This window comes from Pipistrellus hanaki, assembly GCF_964339955.1.
Source record: "Pipistrellus hanaki genome assembly, chromosome: X".
Taxonomy (NCBI): domain Eukaryota; kingdom Metazoa; phylum Chordata; class Mammalia; order Chiroptera; family Vespertilionidae; genus Pipistrellus; species Pipistrellus hanaki.
Genome location: NC_140524.1, coordinates 5,120,906 through 5,142,606, shown reverse-complemented (window position 1 = coordinate 5,142,606; position 21,701 = coordinate 5,120,906). Strand labels below are relative to the sequence as shown.

The window sequence follows — 21,701 nt, the reverse complement described above, 5'->3', positions numbered from 1 at the left end:
GTTAGCTTTGAACCCCAGCCAGCCCCTGGCCTTTCCGGGAATTCTGTGCTCTCTGTGGGGGGTGGACAGGTGGGTGGAGGGGCCTTTTGTCCACCAGGGCCTTAAGCAGCTCAGTAGATTTGGGCTGGGACCCCAAGTCCACCCTGTCTGACTTCCTCCTGGTGACATATGCCTGCCACATGCCTGGATGGGAGTGCACAGACACTCCCCCCCGTATACAACAGGCAGACACACAGTAGAGCTCTTAGGTTAGGGTGTGGGTAGGCCTCACCCAATGCCTGGGCTTGGTCCAGGACTTCAGGGTGTGCCTAGTTTGCAGACTGTGTGTGTCCACCCTCCCTATGCAACCATAAATGTCTTCCCTGCCTCTCTCTGGGGACTTCCAAGGGGACTTCCAAGATCTAAGGTCCTCTCTTGGCCAGGTCAATTTATAGTGGCCTGGCTGTGTCTGTCTATCCCACACTTTTCCCACTACTGTCCCCAGGTCTGTCCATCTACCCTGTGCACCCCTCTGCCTGAATCTGACTTTCTCTGCCTCTTGTCATCTGTCCCCCCAGTTGTCCCTCTGCCTCCATCACTTCCCGTGTCCCCTTGTCTCTCTGGGCTGGTGTGCCTGTTTCCAACCTCTGTTTGGGAATGTATCTGGCTGTGTCCACCTATCTGCCAGTTGTGCCTCCTGGTTACGACTGGGCCTGCCTGTTGCCCCTCAGTGCTTGCACAGGCCCATCCCGTTAATTTCTGAGTCTGTCTGTAGTCTCTTTCTCCCAGTGAATGCCCCTTTGTCTGTCTACCACCCCCCATACCCTGTCTATCTTTCTGTCCTCTCTGTTGTCTGTCCTTGTGCCTGCCTGTCTATATTTGTGACTGTTTCTCTTACTATCTCTGTCTCTCCTCTCCGCATCTCTTCCCTCCATCCATCTCCCATCCCACCGTGGGGCTGACCCCTCAGTCAATTCTCTCTGCCTGCCTGGCCTTTTCTTTGGGTGTAGATCTCCTCCCTCTGTCTTTCTGTCCACTGCCCCTCCCCACAACCAAGACCTACACACACCTCAGGTTCCCTCCATGTGTGTCCTCTCCTCACTACTGCCCGCCCAGAGCCACAAGGAGGGAAACAGAATTAAAATGAAAACTGCTTCCTTGAAAAAAAAAAAACACACACACAAAAAACGCGGGCCAGAAGGGGCTGCTCTGATCTGATTGGCCACTGGCGCTGGGCGGGGGCAGGTTCTAGAGAGCCGCGCGCGGGGCAGCTGTCCCTGAACACTCTATCTGGAGTTGAGAAGAGCAGAGAGGTGAGGAGGGGGGCTCTGGCCGGGGTGGGGGTGGGGTTTGGAGACCTCAAGGCACGAGTGGAGGTCCCGGGAGGGGCCTCGGGGGATCCCCGGAGATCTTTTTAGCATTAGTGGGGAATTGAATGGGAGAGGGGTCCTTTGGTAACTGGTCCCTAAGAATGAATTCAGGAGTGGGTAGGAGTCCTCAGAGGGCGCTCAGGGCTGAGGATGGTGCTTCATAAGAGCCCGCCCAGTCCCAGGAAAGGGACTCAAGACTTGGGGCGGGTGTCTCTTGGAGGCAGTTTTAGCAATGATGGGGGCATGGAAGACAGGGACTGTAGGCTGGCCTGGGGATCAGAGACACCCCCAACTCCAGGAACACATCAGGTCCTGGAAGGGGTTTCTGATGAGGTCTCGGAGACAGCTCCTCCTCAGGAGGGGAAATTAGGGCTCAGGCAAGATTCCCGAGACACCCTGAGTCCAGGAAGGGTCTCAAGTCTGGAAGTGACCACAGTTCCTTCTGCCAGAAGAAGCGTGTTTAAGACTTGACAGGGAATCTAGAAAACACCTCTGGTTCCTACAAGGGAGACTCATGGGGGTTTCCGGGGCACTTCTGTTCCTGGAAGGGGGCTCAGTTGGGAAATTGTTTCTGGCATCTAGTGAGGATATTCAGAGTTGTGGCAGAGAGCTCGCCAAGTCAGGGGCTGGGGTCTCCTACCCCCAGCCCAGTGGACAGGTTGCATCAGCTCTGGGCTAGGCTTGGGGCCCAAGCTTGGGGCCCAGGCGGGAAGGAGGGGGGCAGGAGGCATTGTGAGAAGTGGGGCAGTCAGCAGACACGTGGCCTGAGTGGAGATCTGCCATGTGGTGAGGGTGAAGGGATGTTGGGGGTGGGGGTCGGTTGGAGGGAGATCTGGCAAGGGAAGAGATAGCACAGCAAGAAGATAGAGTGTGAAGGTTTGGGGGAGAGGCTATCTCAGCTCCCGATGGCCATCTCGTCTGTGGTGCGGCTGCTTTCTCTCTATTTCTGTCTTTCTCTTTCCTCCATATTTATCTCTCCCAGTATGAGTAACTGTAGCTCTCCTCTGATGCCCTTTTCTCGCTCTCATCTCTTCTCTCAGCCTCTCACTCTTTTGAAAAAATTTACTTTGTAAAGGAAAATTAAAAAAACACACATATTTTATTGATTTTTCTTACAGAGAGGAAGGGAGAGAGATAGAGAGCTAGAAATATCGACCAGCTGCCTCTTGCACACCCCCTACTCACAACCAATGTACATGCTCTTGACCAGAATCGAATCTGGGACCCCTCTGTCCACAGACCAACGCTCTACCGCTGAGCCAAACCGGTTTCGGCTGTAAAGGAAATTTTATAGTTTACATTCAGTATGCTTTGTGTCAGTTCCAGGTGTACATCATAGGTGTATAGCTTTGTATACTTGACAAAGCGATCCCCCTGATATTTCAAATACTCATCTCAGCCTTTTACTCTTCAGTTCTCTCCATTTACTTCCCTGTCTCTGTCATCCTTCTGTTCCCTTCCCCCTCACCTCATCTCTGTTTCTGTTTCTTTACCTGTCTGCATCGAGCTGAACCCCTACCCCTCCACCTAGCTCTCCCACCTTGTAGCCCCTGCTCCACCTCTGACCCCCACCCCCTTTTCCTGCCCACAGGATGGAACTGCAGGACCCAAAGATGAATGGAGACCTGCCTGCGGGTGCTGTGGGGTGAGTCAGGGCCTGAGGGTCTGGGCCAGAGGGTCAGGATTACCTCTCATCAGCCCCAATTTCTCTGCCCTCTCCAGCTGCAGGCAGGAACGTGAGGGCTTTCTGCACAGCCATAATTCTGCTCCTGGGAGGAAGTCAGCTGAGTTCATGGATGTGAGTGACCCTACAGGATCTGTCCCAGCTGCACCTTGCTCAGTTCATCTCCTCCCCTACTCTTCCCTCTTCCCAGCTACTCCCCTCCCCAGCTGTTTGCCTTTGGTAGCTGCTCCACCCTCTCTGGTTCCTCTCCACTTAGAGATGCTCCCCTCCAAAATTTCTCCTAGTTTTCCCCTTCCTGGTTCTCCTTTCCCCAGCTCCTTCCCATCTTCAACTCCTTTTCTTTACTAACTTCTTGGTTTCTCCTTTGGCCCTTCCTGGGCTTCTTCCTGTCCCAGTCACTTCCTCCCTGGTCTTTCTGGGCCCCAGAGCTGATCTCCTGACTTGCTCCCTCCCCTATCCATGTGTTCCTGGGCCTTGCCCCTTAACCACAGTTCGAGGGGAAGACATCATTTGGAATGTCAGTGTTCAACCTCAGCAACGCCATCATGGGCAGCGGCATCCTGGGGCTGGCCTATGCCATGGCCCACACAGGGGTCCTCTTCTTCTTGTGAGTCCTAAGCAGCCTGGGGGGCAGGGGTGTTTGGGGGCAGGCGGGAGGCCTTGGGGCCAAGTCTGAGTTGTGCCATCTGCCACAGGGTCCTGCTGCTGTGCATTGCTCTTCTGTCTTCCTACTCCATCCATCTCCTGCTGACCTGTGCTGGCGTTGTAGGTGAGCCCCTGAGCTCAATCCAGACCCCTGCCCCACTCCCCTGACCTGAGACACCAGATTTCAACCCAAACCCCCGACTCTGGACATACCACCCTGACCCCAGATCTTGGACCCAGGACCCCAAAACCCACTTAACTTCCTGGACTCCAGACCCCAGACTGGCCCTGGCCCTCAGACCTCATCTCCCAGATCCGCAATTCCCAATCCCCAGCCCTCAGCCCTCAGTCTGGCCATAAACCCCATTGTTCAGACCCTCCTCATCCCCAGACCACTACATTCCTCCTCTAACTCCTCCCTTCAGTCTCTAGTCCCCACAACCATGGAAGCCAGCTAGCTGTAGAACCCCGAGACCCCCTGGTCCTCAGACCCAAGCTTTCATTGCTCCAGATCTCAGACTTTACTCTGACGAGGGATTCAGACCATGTGTATGTGGTCTCAGACTATGTATATAGTGCTTTGCTCCCCAAATCCCCACTACCTAACTCCAGTCCACCTCCTACCTTCTCCTTGGCCACAGTTCCTGATCACAGAGCCCACCTCCCAGATTCCACCCAAGCCCAATTGTAAGTAACTCTCATCCCCAGCCCCCATCAATCAGATGCAATTACTCTAAACCCCAACTCCCCAACTCCCAGACCTTTTGGCCCCCAACCCCTGGCTTCCTGGACCATAACCTGTTCCTTCCTGTCCCCCCTGCAGGCATCCGAGCCTATGAGCAGCTGGGACAGAGGGCACTGGGGCCTGTGGGGAAGGTGGTGGTGGCCATGGTCATCTGTCTGCACAATGTTGGGGGTGAGGATTCTTGGAGGTGGAGGGATCAGCTTGGGGGAAGAGGCTGGGGTGTGGTGGGCTTCCCCAGGCTGGGCTGGGGAAAATGGGGTAAGGGGGTGAGGGAAATCCTTTTGTTTAAACTCCCCCCACCTGTACCAGCCATGTCCAGTTACCTGTTCATCATCAAATCCGAACTCCCCCTGGTTATTGGCACCTTCCTGGAGATGGACCCTAATGGGTAAGTGAACAACACCCCTTGACTCAGATTCACAGGTCACTGACTCCGCCTGTCAGGTCTGGCTGCTGTCTTCAACTCTGTGTCCCAAATGGTCTACTTTGAGACTGTTGGCCACTTTGATCAGACTGTGATTCCTGTGTATTGTGATGCCAGCAGTATGTGTGACTGTTGCTCTGACTATAGGAGTCTAATAGACTGTGCTGATTTCTGTGACTGTTGTTTTCTCTGACTTTCCATGTTCAACAGATTCTGTTTGATTCTGGGTCCATCAGGCTGGCTGAATCTGTCTCGCTTATAAGTGTGTGGTCACTGACTCCAACAGTGTGTATGTATGTGTGTGATGTATACTGAGGTGCCAACTATGTATATGTGATTTCCTCCAAATGTATGTGCCAATAGACTACATCTCTGTTTAATTTAGTGACCATTGTTATGGCAAATTCTCTCTGGCTGTGTGTGAGTGATCCTCACCTATAACTGTACATGCCCTCTGTATTGTTCCAACCATGTACGCTTGATTGTTGTTCTGAGTATGCATTCAAATAACTGCATATTTAAAATCCTGGATCCATATACTGGCTTGAATCTGTCCAGTTGTTTGGATATGATGGTTGATTCTGTGTATCTTGTTAGATTTTTGGTTTGATTCTGAAACCATCCAGGTAGCCGGCAGTCTGTGTACCTAGGTGTGTCTAATTATTTAATTAGCTCCCACTGTATACGTGGCCAATGATGTTTTGTAGGTTTATGTCAGTGTAATTATGTGTATGTATGAGATGTAACCTAGTAGGCACTCAATAAAATTTTTTTGAACAAATGAGCAGTTGTTCAACTGATTCTGTATTAACTGTCTTGCTTGAGCACCTCCCTCCAATATCTATATAGATCCCAGTCTTTCTTTGAGTGTGGTTCCAATAGTGTGGCCAGCTGGCTGATTCATATGGTCTCTATTTCTGTCTTTGGTCACGTGGCCAAATTAGCCCAGCTACTTTCAGGTGTTCAACAAACCTTGAGCTGTTCAAACAACCACACATGTGCTTCTCACTTTTTGTCTGACTCTGCATCATTGTCTGCCAGCCAGCCAAATCATCAGACTATTGTTCTACCTGTCAGACACCAGGGTCATGGCTCACTCTGTGTCTGGAACTTTGTGTTGGACTACAGGAGTATGACTGATTTGGAGGTGTTGTTTACCCATCTGGTTGTGTATTCACTTGTGAGTCTGACAGCACAGTTTTGTCTAGCTGTGCATGTGTTCTTAGATGTACCTCTCTGACAGTGTCTGGCAGATAGTCTGATAATTAGTCTGGCTGTTTCTATCAATCTTGTTGTGCCATCATTGTAACCACCTGAATGACTTCTCCCAGCTGAGGTGTTGGCTCATCTCCTGATTACGGGCAGAAATCTGTCTGTCCAGCCATCTTCTATGTCCACCTGACAATTTTTTTTTGGCTGGCAACTAGTCACTATATTTACTTATCTATCTAGGAGCTGGTTCTTGAATGGAAACCTTCTCATCATCATGGTCAGTGTGTTAATCATCCTGCCACTGGCCCTCATGAGACACTTGGGTAAGAGGCTTCCTGTGTTGGTCATTGGATAGTGGGGTTAGAGAAGGGTAGCCAGATTGAGAGAACCCCATTTTCAAGGGCTATTGAACACTAGGGGAGAGCTTTTTTGATGTGGGTTTTAACAGATGAATAAGAGTTTGCTCTGGAGGAAAGGCTGGTCCAGGCAGAAGTAAAAACTTATGCAAAGGTGTGGCATAATTGGGCTGAGGGGGTCTTGAAGGCTAGACTAGGGGTTTAATATTTGCTGTAAGGCAAGCATGTCAAACTCGTTGTTGGTGGGCCACATAAATAAGGCATTTGACCTGCTTCCCGAGAGTTTGACATGCTTGTTGTAGGGGGTCCCTGGATTTCTGAGTTTCTGCGTTATTGCTATTTACAGGCTACCTTGGATATACCAGTGGTCTTTCTCTGACCTGCATGCTGTTTTTCCTCATTTCGGTGAGTCTGAGAGAAGGACTTGAAGAAGCGGAGAGAGAGTTTGGGGCATTGGGACACACTCTTCCCTGTAACCTCATTTTCCCATCCTTTCTTCTTCAGGTCATCTATAAGAAGTTCCATATTAGCTGTGATGTGGGCCACAATGAGACAGCAGCAGAGAGTAAGAGCCCCTCAGTCCATTCCATCCAGGGGCTCAACATAAGCTGTGAGGCCCAGATGTTCACAATGGACTCACAGGTGCGTATGTAGGGCTTGCACCACACTCAGGCCCTCTGGAGCCATGTATTGGACATTGGGGGCTTCCAAATATCTGATATGAAGAACAGTGGTGGGACCAGGAATATGGAGAGTAGGGGATGGAACCCTGTAGGTTCTGATCTGATGTACATTCCCCCAGATGTTCTATACAGTGCCCATTATGGCTTTTGCCTTTGTCTGCCACCCTGAGGTGCTGCCCATCTACACGGAGCTCTGCCGGTGAGTGGACAGGAAAGTGGGCGTGTGATGAACCAACATAATGCCTGACAACCCCTACAGCAGTTCTGGGACTGTAACTTGATTGTTGATTGTAGATTATGCAAAGCGGGGGGGTTTTGAGGTGGTCAGGAGGTCTTGGGAGACACAGGAAAGTGACTGTTTATTGATTGGGGCTCAAATATTTTACTTTTTAAACATCCAATACAGTTATTAATGGACAGAGTGGAGCAGCAGAGATGATCAGATGGAGGTGGTGGCATGCACAGATGGGGACAGGGATATGACAGGACAAAAGGGCTCAGGGATGATATGATAGGAGATGTGTGGATAATTAGGTATGGATGGTCAGATAAGGGAAGGGCAGTGACAGTCAAATGGAAGGAAGAGGCAGAGATGGTCAGACAGAGGAGATGGGCAAAGATGGTCCTATGGGATGAGATATGGATGGACAGAGAGGGGAGGTTTGGCTAGTTACACAAGGGAGGTAGAGATGGGAATCCAAGAGTGTGCCAGCTGAATGCCAGCTCTGGGAGAAGGGGACCTGGAGGGTGGAAGCTGGTTTTGAGGGGCCTGGATTAAGTCCAGGGATATGGGCATTAGAATTCTATGACCTCTGTACCTTAGGCCCTCCAAGCGCAGAATGCAAGCTGTAGCCAACGTGTCCATCGGTGCCATGTTCTGCATGTATGCACTTACAGCCACCTTTGGATACCTTACCTTCTACAGTGAGTGGAGCCGGATCCAGGGTTGGGTGGCAGCTGGGGTGGGGACTGGGAAGGCTGGTGGGGCAGGAGCCTGACCACTTTCCCTCCATGACTCCGGACTCATCAGTTTCCAAATGAACGGTATGCATCACATATGTATATTTTGCTACTCTGTGTGTGTGTGTGTGTGTAGGGGGGTGGTGGTGGGAGGAGGGACACTGGTTCTGGTTCTCCTACCACATCCAGCATCCCTTGTCCCATGTCCCATGGCCCAGGCAGTGTGGAGGCAGAGATGCTACAAATGTACAGCCAGAAGGACCTGCTCATCCTCTGTGTGCGCCTGGCGGTGCTGCTTGCAGTCACTCTCACTGTGCCAGTTGTGTTATTCCCTGTGCGTGGGGACCAAGGGGGGCCATGGAGCAGAGGGACATGGGTAGAGAGGGTACAGGCATAGATGTTTGTATGGATGTTGGAGATAGGAGTGGATGAAGGGATGGATGGAGGAGGCAGGGATGGACAGACAGGGAAGGCAGTTGTCAGATTGACAGAGAAGGCAAAAATATATGGTAGGACAGAGACAGTTGGGAGGACAGGGGTGTGGGAAAGCACAGGACAGTTGGGAGGACAGGGGTGTGGGAAAGGACTTGGTTGGAATGTCTGTGAGGAGGATTCTTTGAAAGGTCAGGGGCCTCTGAAGGGACCTTGCTGAAGGCGGCAGCCCCTGCCTTGACTTTTCCAAACAAGTCTGATCCCCCAGGTATTTTACTAGAATATCTATGTTTAGTCTTTAGACACAACCTTGTAGAAGCATGTGGTTCCTCAGGGATACTTGCCCTGCTGATTGTATCCAGAGGTTAATTTTAGTTCAAGCTGTTGTTACAATAAACGGCTAATGAGGCAGGCAATCAAGGTTTTTTTGGCTCCTTATGCCAATTAGCCCCTTAGCCTCTCTTTCACAGAAACATATGTCAGAGTAATCATTCATCCATCACTGAGGGTCTGCCAGTCAGCCCCAGCACAGGGGTAGTAGTTGAAGGAAGGAGGTACATATGTCTGCCTAGACAGAAGAGGGAAGCAAAATGGTCAGACAGGGTAGTGGCATAGATGGACAGTCAGAATGAAGAAACAGGCTGGACAGAAAAAGGGTGGAGGCAGAAGTAACAAGGTGTAAGAGGGACAAAGCTCTCAGATGAGGAGGTGGAATGATTAGAAAGAGGGGAGAGATAGTCAGATGGAAAGAGGCAGGGATCTCAGATAGGATGGAAGGACAAGTGGGTAGTCAGGGGAGGAGAGATAGAGATACAGTGGGTAGAGGCATAGATGGATGATCTGGCAGAAAGAAAAAGGCATGGATTATCAGAAGGGAGGTGGATGCTCACTCAGAAGTTGAAGGCACAGATGGATGGTCAGATAAAGTGGAGACAGTCAGATGGAAGGGAAATCAGGGATCTCAGACAGAGGGTGGAGGCAAAGACAGATGACCACAAGGAGAGGGAGGCAGCATTTTGGCACTGACTTGTGTCCCACCCTACTCTGGCTACAGATCCGCCGGGCCCTACAGCAGCTGCTCTTCCCAAGCAAAGCCTTCAGCTGGCTACGGCACGTGGCCATAGCCGTGATTCTGCTCGTCTTGGTTAATGTCCTTGTCATCTACGTACCCACCATCCGGGATATCTTTGGGGTTATCGGTCAGTACCCAAACCTCAGTCCCCATTGAATATGGGCCTTGTACCCCAAACTTACATAGGCTCTTATTCCTCCTGCTTATACTTCAGGGTCCACCTCAGCCCCCAGCCTCATCTTCATCCTTCCCAGTGTCTTCTATCTCCGCATTGTACCCTCTGAGGTGGAGCCTCTCTCCTCTTGGCCCAAGATCCAGGTGAGTTTTCCAGGGGAGGGCTGGGGAAAGGTGGGTGTTCTGAGGATGGAGCACTCCAAGATGGCTAGAGATAGAAGGAACTTTTTCAAGAGGGGCTTGGGCGAAGATGGTGCATTCAGAAAAGTGGTTAGTCTGAAAGAATGAAGAAGATTGTCTTAGGAAGGAGCTGAGCAAACAGCACCATCAGGGTCTGGGAAGACAGAAGGGGCACTCAATGAGGCCTGGCATTGAGGGAGTGTTCTCCAGATGGAAAGTGCACTATTAGAATAGAGTCAGGAGAACTTTCAAGGAAGATGGAGGAGAATACTCCCTAAAAGGTTCTAGGAAGGTAGAAGGAAGATTCAAGGAATGGTCTGGATTTAAGGAAAGAGGAGCACAAAAGAGAGTCAGAAATGAATGGGGACTCTCTGGAGGGCCTTGAAGAACATTCTCAGGAGGAGCTCTGCTGTGGTGTCCCATCCAGTCTCATCTCTCCCTCTTGTCCACAGGCTCTGTGTTTTGGTGTCTTAGGGGTCCTCTTCATGGTGATCAGTCTAGGCTTCATGTTTTTCAACTGGGCCACAGGCCGGAGCCATGTGTCTGGACACTGATTGTGCCCTGTTCCAGCAAGACTCCTGTGTGCATGCATCTCTGTGTGTGGAAGAAGATGGGGCCACTCTACCAGGTCCCTCCTGTCTGGTGTGTGAAGGTGGCTGGTTCCCATTAACATGGCTGTCAGAAGTAGGCGGCCACAGAGACTGCAGAGTGGTCCAGTGTCCTCCCCAGGGATCCTGAGCTTGGATCACGGTCTTAATCTCAACTCCACAGGAGCAGGAGGAGGCCAGGTCCTCAGAGAGGCCCTGCCCAACCCAGTCTGTATTGCCTTCTCCTGGTAGAATGTCAGGATTACACTCAAGTGTAATAAAGATGGGGAAAATAAAGATGTTACTTGCAACGCTTGCCTCAGCCTTCTGATCTTTCTAAAACTTCTTGGTGGAGCTTGCTTAGGTTCAGACAGGGGTAAACTGAGACCCTGAGAGGAGTATTGAGCTGACTCTCATATGTTTGCTCACTTCTCCACTCCTTCAGTAACTTGCTACCCAACTCATTGTTTCATTCATTTGCTCATTTCAGAAACATCTATTGAGAGCCTACTAGATGCCAGGCAGTGTTCTAGGTGCAGGGGTACAGCAGCAAATCAAGCAGACAATTAGCCCTGGAATTGACGTTCTAGCACCAGAATGGGAGAATTATGGCCCACAGGCCAAATTCAACCCACGATCTATTTTTGGCCCTTGAACTAAGAATGGTTTGTATATTTCCAATTGATTGAAAAAAAAATCAAAAGAATAATTTTTGACACTTGAAAATTATACGAAGAAAGACTTGAATTTTCAAATTGAAAAGAGTCCTAAGTTAGCCCTAAGTTCTGAACTTTATTAATGCACACAGGCAAGTGTACACACGTGCGGAAGTAAGAGCCCATATCCTCTCACTGGAGCCCCCACCTCTGGCCTAGATCAAAGGGAAACAGTTAATGGCAGGAAACTCCTGTGGTGGTCATTGAAGTCACAACAAGGCCCCCTCCCAACCAGAAGGTGGAGTCAGAATTTGGCGCCACAAAGCTTGGAGACAACCCTCCCCTTAGAAACAAAATTCCAAGAAGTAACTGACCACAGAACACCTAACTTGTGGTTTGGCCTATGTCCACTTGAATGCATATTTCTTGCTCCTTTCACAGCGGTGCTCACACCCTGGCCTCTTTCTTTTCCTCTGTCTGAATAAACCTGCTTTGTTCTCACTTCAATTCTTCCTCGACATTTTTCCTGGGTGAGTCAAGGACCTGGAGGTCCTCTGACACTCAAAAGGTCCCCTGTTGTGCAGGGGTAGGACCAGCCCCCCTCCCATTGCCTTGCAGAAGCTGTCCTTAACAGGCAGAGGCATTTTGGATTTCCAAGGGAGCATGTGCAGTTCCCAAACATGTTTGGAACATAGCTAGCTACTAGTACACATAACACGTCTCATTTTAATGTTAAACACCCCTGGATGTAATTTTTAGTATACTAATGAAGAAAAGTTCCTCCCGCCTTGGCTTGGGAAGGGGTTTTAGGTGCAGTCTTGGATTTTCCAGTGCAAACATTTCTTGAGGGTGGTCCTTGGATTTCTCATTTGATTCCTGTGAGCAGGCTTGGCTAGCCCTGGAATTTATGTCTTTTTTTTTCTTTCTTTCTTTTTTTTTTTTTCTAGTTCAGCCTGCTTTTTGTCAGGGGATATGTTGGAGAAATACAAGAAAGTAAGTAGAAGTTTAAAGATTAACTAATGATGTGGTGGCACAACCTGGTGACATGAAGAAGGAGAATTTTTGTGCATTGCTAAGCAAGAATCTGCTTTAATCATTCACCATTGTAAACGCTTTTTAAATTTAAAGTTCTTTTTTGACCCCAAGGAGAGTACTATATCGAATTTAAAAATTCATTCTATTGCAATTCTGATAGTTGCTTTACTTTGAACCTTACTGAATATTTAGACAGCTACAAACCACTCACTTTGATATGTATGTACATATTTTTATTTATTTATTTAAAAAATATTTTATTGATTTTTTACAGAGAGGAAGGGAGAGAGCTAGAGAGCTAGAAACGTCGATGAGAGAGAAACATCGACCAGCTGCCTCCTACACACCCCTCACCGGGGATGTGCCTGCAACCAAGGTACATGCCCCTGACCGGAATTGAACCCGGGATCCTTTAGTCCGCAGACGGACGCTCTACCACTGAGCTAAATCGGCTTTGGCTATTTATTTTATTTTTTAAATAGCCAAGATTTTATTTTTCTCTGATTTTAAAAGTATATTTTACTGTTTTTTTTATTTATTTTATTTTATTTTATTTTTTTTACACAGAGAGGAAGGGAGAGGGATAGAGAGTTAGGAACATTAATGAGAGAGAATCATCAATCAGCTGCCTCCTGCACGCCCCCTTCTGGGGATGTGCCTGCAACCAAGGTACATGCTCTTGACTGGAATAGAACCTGGGACCCTTCAGTCTGCAGGCCCACTGAGCCTAACGGGTTAGGGTTATGTACATCTTTTTAAAAGCTAAATAAGTCTCTTGCCAGCCCATAACCCACGGATGACTTTCTTAAGAGCCTTGGACCCATCTCTTTGAAATATAATGTCAAGGAAGATAAGCACCCCACCACTCTCTCACCTGGGAGTTTAACTTGGGTGCCTGGCTCAAAGCTATAAATAGTTCAGTCACTTGTCATAAAGATAGTTTAATTTTTCTTTTAGATTAAGGCAATTAGCCAGCACAGCTGACTACTACAATTAACAGGTGAATTTAGGACTTGCCTGGGTATGTGGTTCTCACACTTGGATGCTGCTGTGAAGACAGGTCAATGAGCTGCACAGTTGGACTTTCCAGCTCTTTCCACCATTTTTGGAATGTATGAAACACTACACCTTGAAGTGTGGTGTTTGGTTTCCAAAACAGCTGCCCCAGGGGCCAGATGATGCAATCTAGAAATATGGGGGAGTTAGTATCTGTTGGGTACATTTTGACCATTAAGAAAAGAAACTGGGAATGAGCCAAGCAATTCTCCCTCTTTCCTCCCTCTCACGCACTATTCTGCGTATGGTTTCTTTGTATTGTTTGTTTGGAGACTAAAAAAAAATATTTTTATTGATTTTTAGAAAGAGAGAGAGAAAAAGAGAGGAGGGGAGAAAGGAGAGGGCTAGAGAAATAAAAACATCAATGAGAGAGAAACATTGATCTGCTGCCTCCTGCATACCCCTTACTGGGGATTGAGCTGCAACCTGGGTATATGCCCTGACTTGGAATTGAACCATGACCTCCTGGTCGACACTCAATCACTGAGCCACGATGGCTGGACAAGGATAATTTTTTAACAGTACAGGAAAACAAGAAAAGGTGCTGGTGGGCCACCAGAAATACTGAAGCACTCCTGGAAGACAGAAAATTGGAATCAAATTGATAGAGAAATCCAAGGAGATAAAATTGCAGTTAAAATCACCAGAGGCAAGAGCTGTTCTTTGTAACAGTCTTTTTTAAAAAAACTCCAATCTCAGAATGAAAAAGGAGAAAGAGGGAATACTACGCTGCTGTTAAAAGGAAGGAACTCCTACCATTTGCAACAGCGTGGATGGACCTGGAGAGCATTATGCTAAGCGAAATAAGCCAGTCAGAGGAAGATAAATATCACATTATCTCACTCATTGTGGAATATAATGAACAACATCAATGGGTGAACAAACACAGATCCAGAGACAGAGAAGCATCGATCAGACAGTCAAACCTCAGAGGGAAGGCAGGGGAGGGTGGGGAGAAGGGGAAGAGAAAAACCAGAGGACTTGTATGCATGCATATAAGCCTAACCAATGGACACTGACACCAGGGGGGTATGAACTTGGAGGTGGGGGGGAATTGGGGGATAAGGACACATATGTAATACCTTAATCAATAAAGAATTAAAAAAAGAGAAAAAGGAGAAAGAGCAGGAGTGGGCCTTAGGTAAGTTATTGGGTGGAAGGGGGCAAAAAGGGTGAAATCAGAGACATCTGTAATACTGTCAACAATAAAATAAAATAAAATAAAATAAAATAAAATGAAATAAAATAATTTTTAAAAAGTTCATTTGTAGATTCTCCTCCAGCACCTCATAGATTGGCTAGAAGCTGCCACTTTCACCTCTATAATGAAACTCCAAGAATTGTTATTTAACGAAAGTGAACAATTTATCTGCCCAACCAATAACCATGAACATTAAAACATTTGATCATGTCATAGGCCACAAATACAACTTTGAGAACCCCATGTAATGTAGAAAAATGTAAGGGAGATTTTCTGAACACAATATAATCAAACTAAAACAACTTTTCATACTTACGTAGGAAGTTTTATAAAACATCCTTAAAGTCTATCTGAAAATGGCTGCTTGAGTTAACTTGTCTACCTCCCCAGTGATCCACTGAAATGACAGAAGAATTAATAAAGTACAGATGTTCCTTAACTTATAATGGGGCTATGGCCCCAATAAACCCATCATAAGTTGAAAACTCATTTAATACTGAACATTATACCATAGAGTAGACCATCTCAAACGCTCAGAGCATTTACATTAGCCTCCAGTTGGGCAAAATCATCTAACATAATACCTATTTTATAATAAAGTTTTGACTATCATGTAATTTATGTGTAAACACAAAACAGAATTAAAAAACACCCTGAAAACACAGTATAAGAGTATCAGTTGTTTACCCTCATGATTGTGTGACTGATGAACCTGTGGCTCATTGCCAATCACAAGAGAGCACTGTATCAAATATTGCTAGCCTGGGAAAACATCAAAATTTGAAGTACGGTTTCCACTGAATGCATATTGCTTTTGCACTATTGTAAATGTGAAAACTTGTAAGGTGAACCATCATTAGTGGGGAAACCAGCTGTACTGGAAAATAAGAAATTCTGAAGAATTCGCCGAGACGAGTTTGGCTCAGTGGATAGAGCATCGGTCTGCGGACTTAAGGGTCCCAGGTTCGATTCCGGTCAAGGGCATGTACATTGGTTGCGGGCACATCCTCAGTGGAGGGTGTGCAAGAGGCAGCTGATCGATGATTCTCTCTCATCGATGTTTCTAACTCTCTATCCCTCTCTCTTCCTCTCTGTGAAAAATCAATAAAATATATTTTTTAAAAATATTAAAAAAAAGAAATTCTGAAGAATTCCTTAAAAAAAAACCAGAAAGAAGTTCAGATAAGATATAAAATGGTGAAAGGAATCAGAAGCCAAAATAAGCAGGAGGAACCAACTAAGAAGATAAGAGTATATCCAGAGAAACTCAAAGCAGAGCATAAATGGATGGAAAAAGCAAGAACTACCTCCAGAACTAAAGGGCTAGTTGGGCCTATAACACTCTTACACCAGCAGGTGGCACTCTAATAACCTTTAATGACTGAACTTCCTACCTACTACCTAGGAAGGGCTCCCTAAGATAGGTGTGGGGGATGCCAAGAAAGGAGCACATCAGGGTCTGAGGAACCCTCAACCCATCACAGAAATAATGGAAAGAAGCGCATGTGTAGAGAGGGAACTACTTCAGCCTATCTGTTACCTGGTTAATCACCCTAAAGGAAAGAGGATGGTCAGCGTGTCCTACCCTCTTATATAGTGTCTGAACCAGGTCCCATACAGTGATATCTTTCTTTTAAAAAAATATATTTTATTGATTTTTTACAGAGAGGAAGGGAGAAGGATAGAGAGCTAGAAACATTGATCAGCTGCCTCTTGCACACCCCCTACTGGGGATGTGCCCGCAACCAATGTACATGTCCTTGACCGGAATCGAACCTGGGTCCTTTCAGTCCGCAGACTGACGCTCTATCCACTGAGCCAAACCGGTTTTGGCCCATACAATGATATCTTGATTCATACATTTTATGAATATAATATTCACATAAAACTATAAAACACATAATATGTTGCTCAAAGCACCATAGGCTTATATCATTGGCGCAAAAACAATGTTCTAATAAGCACGTTTCCCTAAGAAAGAATACATCTTAATAAAGCCAACAGAGTGAAATGAACTGGACTAAATCTACTGTGTTTCCCTGAAAAATAAGACATCCTCCGAAAATAAGACCTACTTACAGGTTTCCTTCTGAGTGAAATATAAGGCATCCCCCTGAAAATAAGCCCCCCCCCAGGCTAAACATGAGAGATTTGGTTCACTGATTCTGAAAGAAATGGAGTCACAAGAAATTCACCAGGAAATTCAGGAATTGGATTGTTATGATGATGTTCCAGAAGATGATGACATGATTGTCATTGAATAAATGAGTAAATTCTTGATACTGTAGGATTCACAGTTTGTCCGGTTTTTGTTGACAACTACCGTACTACTATACCGTATACAGGTAATAAATTTCCTTTATTTTCATTTAACAATAAATGTGTACCATATTCTTCTTCATGGAAAAATAAGACATCCCCTGAAAATAAGACCTAGCGTATCTTTGGGAGCAAAAATTAATATAAGACACTGTCTTATTTTCGGGGAAACAGGGTAGGCAATATTATGGAGCCAGTGTAGTTTTCTCATTGTTTCCCAGTTTTCTTTCTTTTTCTTTCTTTCTTTCTTTTCTTTTTTTTTTTTTACATAGAGAAGGAGAGAGGGATAGAGAGCTAGAAATGTCGATGAGAGTGAAACATCGACCAGCTGCCTCTTGCACACCCCCTACTGGGGATGTGCCCACAACCAATGTACATGCCCTTGACCGGAATCGAACCTGGGACCTTTCAGTCCGCAAACCGACGCTCTACCACTGAGCCAAACCGGTTTCGGCCCAGTTTTCTTTCTTTCTCTGTCCCCCATCCAGTACTTTCCTGATTTTTAAAGTCTATTGTTCCATCAAAAGTAGAAAAGTTATGATGACTGTGCTTCTCATATGTGGTTGGTTGGCTGATTTTCAGGGTAAAGGTCATACACCCCTAGCAGTGCCCCTCCAACCCTCTGTCTCTAATGGAGAAACTGAAGATCTGTTTTCTCTAACAGTTCCTTCAGGTGTCAATAGGATGCAGGGTCTGAGCACTTCTCTGATCCTCAGGTTCCCACCACCCTTATAGGTTCTTGGGAGAAATAGAGATTAACAACAGAAACTAAATCGAACAAAAAAAATGTACAAACTGTGGACGCAACCAATAATAAAACATTACAGAAAACACAAAAATACCTTAAAAATGGAGACATAGCCCAGGTTCTTGGATGGAAAGACTCGGCAATGTAAATATGTCACTATCCGCCCCCCCCCATTGATCTATAAATTCAAAGGAATTCCAATCAGAATCCCAATAGAGTTTTTAAAAAATCATGGAGCTTGACCAGCAGATTCTAAAATATACCTTATGGGTAGATAAAAAGCTGTGGTACATTTATACAGTGGAATACTACTCGGCCATAAAAAAGGAAATGTTACCTTTTGCAACAGCATGGATGTATCTAGAGAGCATTATGCAAAATGAAATAAGCCAGTCAGAGAAAGATAAGTACCATATGATTTCACTCATATGTGGAATCTAATGAACAAAATGAACTAACAAACTAACAAACAAAATAGTATCAGACTCTTAGAGAACAGACTGACAGGTGTCAGAGGGGAGGGGGCTGGAGGGATAGATGGAAAAGATGAAGGGAGTGGTCTTAGGCTCTACAGCAGTGGTTCTCAACCTGTGCGTCGCCTAAGACCATTGGAAAACACAGATATTTACATTAGAATTCATAACAGTAGCAAAATGACAGTTATGAAGTAACAATGAAAATAATTTTATGGTTGGGGTCACCACATGAAGAGCTGTATTAAAGGGTCGCGGCATTAGAAAGGTTGAGAACCACTGTTATAGAGAATAGGTTAGTGTGAGGGAAAAGCCAGAAGTGTTCTGACTGTGGTCGTAGCATGATACTAAAGAAGAAACACTGGAGTATTTGCCCAGACACCAGAGATGCCTCCCCCATCCACGACCACCCCTGGTCAGGCCTGGCCCAGGGGAGAAATAAGTCTCACAGTCACCATTTCACAAGAAACCGCCTCAGAGAAAAATAGAGGCCTCCTTTCACCTTCTCTACAGGACTCAGAGCAGGGAGTCACCTGGCACACACACAGGGACCATGTAGAAGGGTTTTCCCAGCCGCAGGTTGTAACTCATGAACTGGCCAGTAGAATGCTGTATGTCACTGGAGCAGATTTCCATGTATTTAATAAATTACAAAGGAATAACATAGCACATTGCAGAACAGAATAGAAAATACCAGGCTGTATCACATGTGCAAAGGGTCAGTATGGTTTCATGGACCATTTGTCTTAGAGTCACTGCGAAATGTGTTGTGTATGGTGGGTCTTGGTGAAGAAAGCTTAGAAGACCCCTCTTGTGATCATGCACTGCTCTTTGTCACACATCCCTGCATTTTCCAGTTCTCTGCTGGGAATAAGGATTAGCTATAGACCCAGCCTAAAAATGATTGAAAAACAAACGAAACAGACAGGAGGGTATAAACAGTCATTTAGCACGTCATCAGAAGAGCATATGCATCCACACGGGGCATCAGGCTTTGGGGGGGGGGGAAGAAAAGCCTAATTGGGGAGTGAACTTGGATCCATGTACAGGGTGATTTCTGGGTTTGGGCAAAACCCTAGTCTCCTGACATCTCAAAATGTGGACATGCCTCACGGAGCAGGTGGACGGAGGAGTGGGGGCGGAGAGGGAACATTGTCTACCCACAGAACCTGAGGAAAAACATTTATGGTGCTGACTTCAAAGTGATTTGAAGTCGTCTTTTCTTGCATGTCTACTGGCTGGGCATCCATTCGGTGGGTCCCATCTTCCCAGGGGGAAGATAAATGAAATCTTTCAGTTGCTATTGTGGGGATTTGCTTCTTTTTTCACATGGACAAGAATGTACCCAGTGTCTAATATCAGAATATTGAATTTGAGGAATTCAGCACTGTATTAGGGTAAAGGAGAGTTTGTTTCAGCTGAGGCAGAGGTGGAACAGCTTCCTCACTGACCCAGGCAGGAATCCCTCTCACTGCTGAGCCACCCAGAGCGTGCTCCTAGTTGTGGGGGCCCTCAGCTCCTAGATATACTGAGCCCTCACACCTTTCTTCCGGGCACGCTCTCCTTCGGGGGCTGTGATAGCACACACTGGGTCCTGGGTCTCCCTTGCCTGCATGCCAGGCACTCTCCCACACACCCTGTGCACCTGCGTCCTCCCCTGCCCACACTATCACCAGGACACTGGCTCTCCCTCTCTGCATGTTCTGCCCTGGAGGTCCCAGTCATGGGAAAATGATTCCCCATCTTCTCCCCTGAGTTCTGGGACAGAGTCTAGAGCACCTCTGTTTCCTCCCACACATTCCACAATGGACTCTCCCAGCTCCTGAGCCTGAGATCTGACAGTTAGTGAAGTCAGGATTTCAACACGTAAAAACCAGTAATATCCCCCAGAAGAAGGTCAAGCTCAGGTGGGCAAGGATATTTGTATCTTGTTCCCTAATGTCTTCTCAGCACCACGGACAGCGCTCAGTACCCAGGATATGGCTCTCAGGTGTTTGTTGAACAAATGAAATCTTTGATGTAGCAATTCCATTTCTCTTTATGTGTATAAATGAACCACTCACACATGTGAACAGAGTTTGTGCATAAAAAGAAGAGGAGCAATAAACTGTTTATTAAGTAACAGTAACTGATACAGGGTAAATGAGTAGTCGGGGTTTGCAACACAGAACAACTGCAGAACAGAACAATAGGAGCATGCCCAGAACACTTAGGAGAGAAAGCAAATAGAAGATGCCCACAGTCAAACCGTAGTGTGTGTGTGTGTGTGTGTGTGTGTGTGTGCGCGCTGCACCGCTGATGGCCAGTAGTTCACAGTCGTGCCCATGGTCACGAAGGGCCACCACGTTCTGCTTCTTTTCATGGGCACATGTCACATCCCTGAGGTGGAGACAAGGAGAGAGAAGGAAAAGAAGTGGCAGTGAGCTCCCCTTGCCGGATCGTTAATACCCAACCCCTCATCTGACTGCAGGACCCTGAGCACTCAGATTCCTCCCCACCACATGCTGTGCACACACCGCCCACCGCTCCTCAAAGTGAATCTTCTGCTCATGCCACAGGGACTCTCACCTGTTGTATGAGTTGCTAGGCTAGAGACAGCTGAGCCCTATAGTTCAGGAGCTGACCAGAGGGGAGGCCCAGGGCATCCTGGGTAGGGAGATCCCTGCTACACAGAGCAGGGAGTAGAAAGAGGGAGGGAAGCCTGGTCATTTAGTGTCAATGCTGCACTCCAAGCGTCTTGGCTAAGGAACGATTTTGGGAAGGAATGACAAGGTGTGACTATGAGAACAGTGTGGTTTGCAGTGGTGTGGGCTGGAAGCAAAGGCCACTTACGTACTTAGTCATCTTCCTCTGGGTCACTGATCTCTTCATAGACTATGTGGTTCTTTCTTTCCCTCAGCCTGCCAAGCCAGGCATTAGTCTCCTCTTCCCTGGATCCCAGGAGCTCCAGCACTGGGGCAGCAGCTTCAAAGGAACCTGGGACATTCGGGATGAAAGTAACTTACCTGAAATGAGGACGGGAGCTGGAGGAGCAGCTTTCTCCCAGACAGAAATCCCGGCAGAGGACCTTGTTCCTCTTCTGATCCCTCCAGCCACAGAACCAGCAGACAGGGAACCATATCTGAGTCTCTATCACCTGGCTCACACTTTCTGACCCACCCTGGTGATCCTCTGAGACTCTGCCCCTCCCTACTTGCAGGCTCATCCAAGCCATTTCCAGTGGCTTTTCACTGTGGGAAGTTCATAGCTTTACAAGCCTACCTAAAAAAAAAAAAAGAAAAAAAAAAAAAAAAGAAAAAGAAAAAAGAAAAACTGCTAATAAATTATCTAACTCTTCAACTTGAAGAATTAGAAAGAGAGCAAGAAGAAAAGCCCAGAGTGAGCAGAAGGAAGGAATAAAGATCAGAGCGGAAATAAATGACATAGAACCAAAAACAAGAGACAACATTACAAAAGAACAATGAAACCAAGATCTGGTTCTTTGAAAGAATAAAGAAGATTGATGAACCTCTAGCCAGGATCACCAAAAAGCAAAGAGAGAGGACCCATATAAACAAAAATCAGAAATAAAGTGGCGAAATGACAACGACCACACAGAAATATGAGGCATCATAAAACAATACTATAAGCAATTTTATTCCAACAAACTGGTCAACCTAGAAGAAATGGACATATTCTTAGAAAAATACGACCTTCCAAAAGTGAATTAG

The 21,701-nt window shown here is 46.7% G+C and overlaps 1 protein-coding gene across 5 annotated transcripts; it reads left to right on the top strand.

Moving 5' to 3' along the window:
* The first annotated feature begins 1,213 nt into the window (after window positions 1–1,213).
* On the top strand, window positions 1,214–10,820 carry SLC38A5 (solute carrier family 38 member 5). 5 transcript variants are annotated; one of them, XM_084870042.1, is made up of 16 exons: window positions 1,216–1,292; window positions 2,941–2,994; window positions 3,072–3,147; window positions 3,525–3,640; window positions 3,729–3,802; window positions 4,502–4,594; window positions 4,733–4,811; window positions 6,300–6,382; window positions 6,762–6,820; window positions 6,920–7,057; window positions 7,218–7,297; window positions 7,922–8,022; window positions 8,277–8,392; window positions 9,545–9,616; window positions 9,777–9,880; window positions 10,369–10,811. In XM_084870042.1, the coding sequence occupies exons 2-16, from the start codon at window positions 2,942–2,944 to the stop codon at window positions 10,388–10,390; spliced, it is 1,266 nt and encodes a 421-aa protein (XP_084726168.1). In that variant the 5' UTR covers window positions 1,216–1,292; window position 2,941; the 3' UTR covers window positions 10,391–10,811. The 5 variants fall into 5 exon arrangements, with proteins under 5 accessions (XP_084726169.1, XP_084726168.1, XP_084726170.1 ...); XM_084870041.1 differs by having other exon boundaries at window positions 1,221–1,292; window positions 9,545–9,689; window positions 10,369–10,820; XM_084870043.1 differs by lacking the exon at window positions 7,218–7,297 and having other exon boundaries at window positions 1,214–1,292.
* Window positions 10,821–21,701: the final 10,881 nt, after the last annotated feature.

Excerpts from the sequence above, each read along its gene's own strand:
- SLC38A5 (XM_084870041.1), top strand. The coding sequence starts at position 2,942 with ATGGAACTGCAGGACCCAAAGATGAATGGAGACCTGCCTGCGGGTGCT. Across the intron at positions 3,148-3,524 it reads AGTCAGCTGAGTTCATGGAT|TTCGAGGGGAAGACATCATT; the intron begins GTGAGTGACCCT and ends CCTTAACCACAG. Across the intron at positions 8,393-9,544 it reads TGCCAGTTGTGTTATTCCCT|ATCCGCCGGGCCCTACAGCA; the intron begins GTGCGTGGGGAC and ends CTCTGGCTACAG.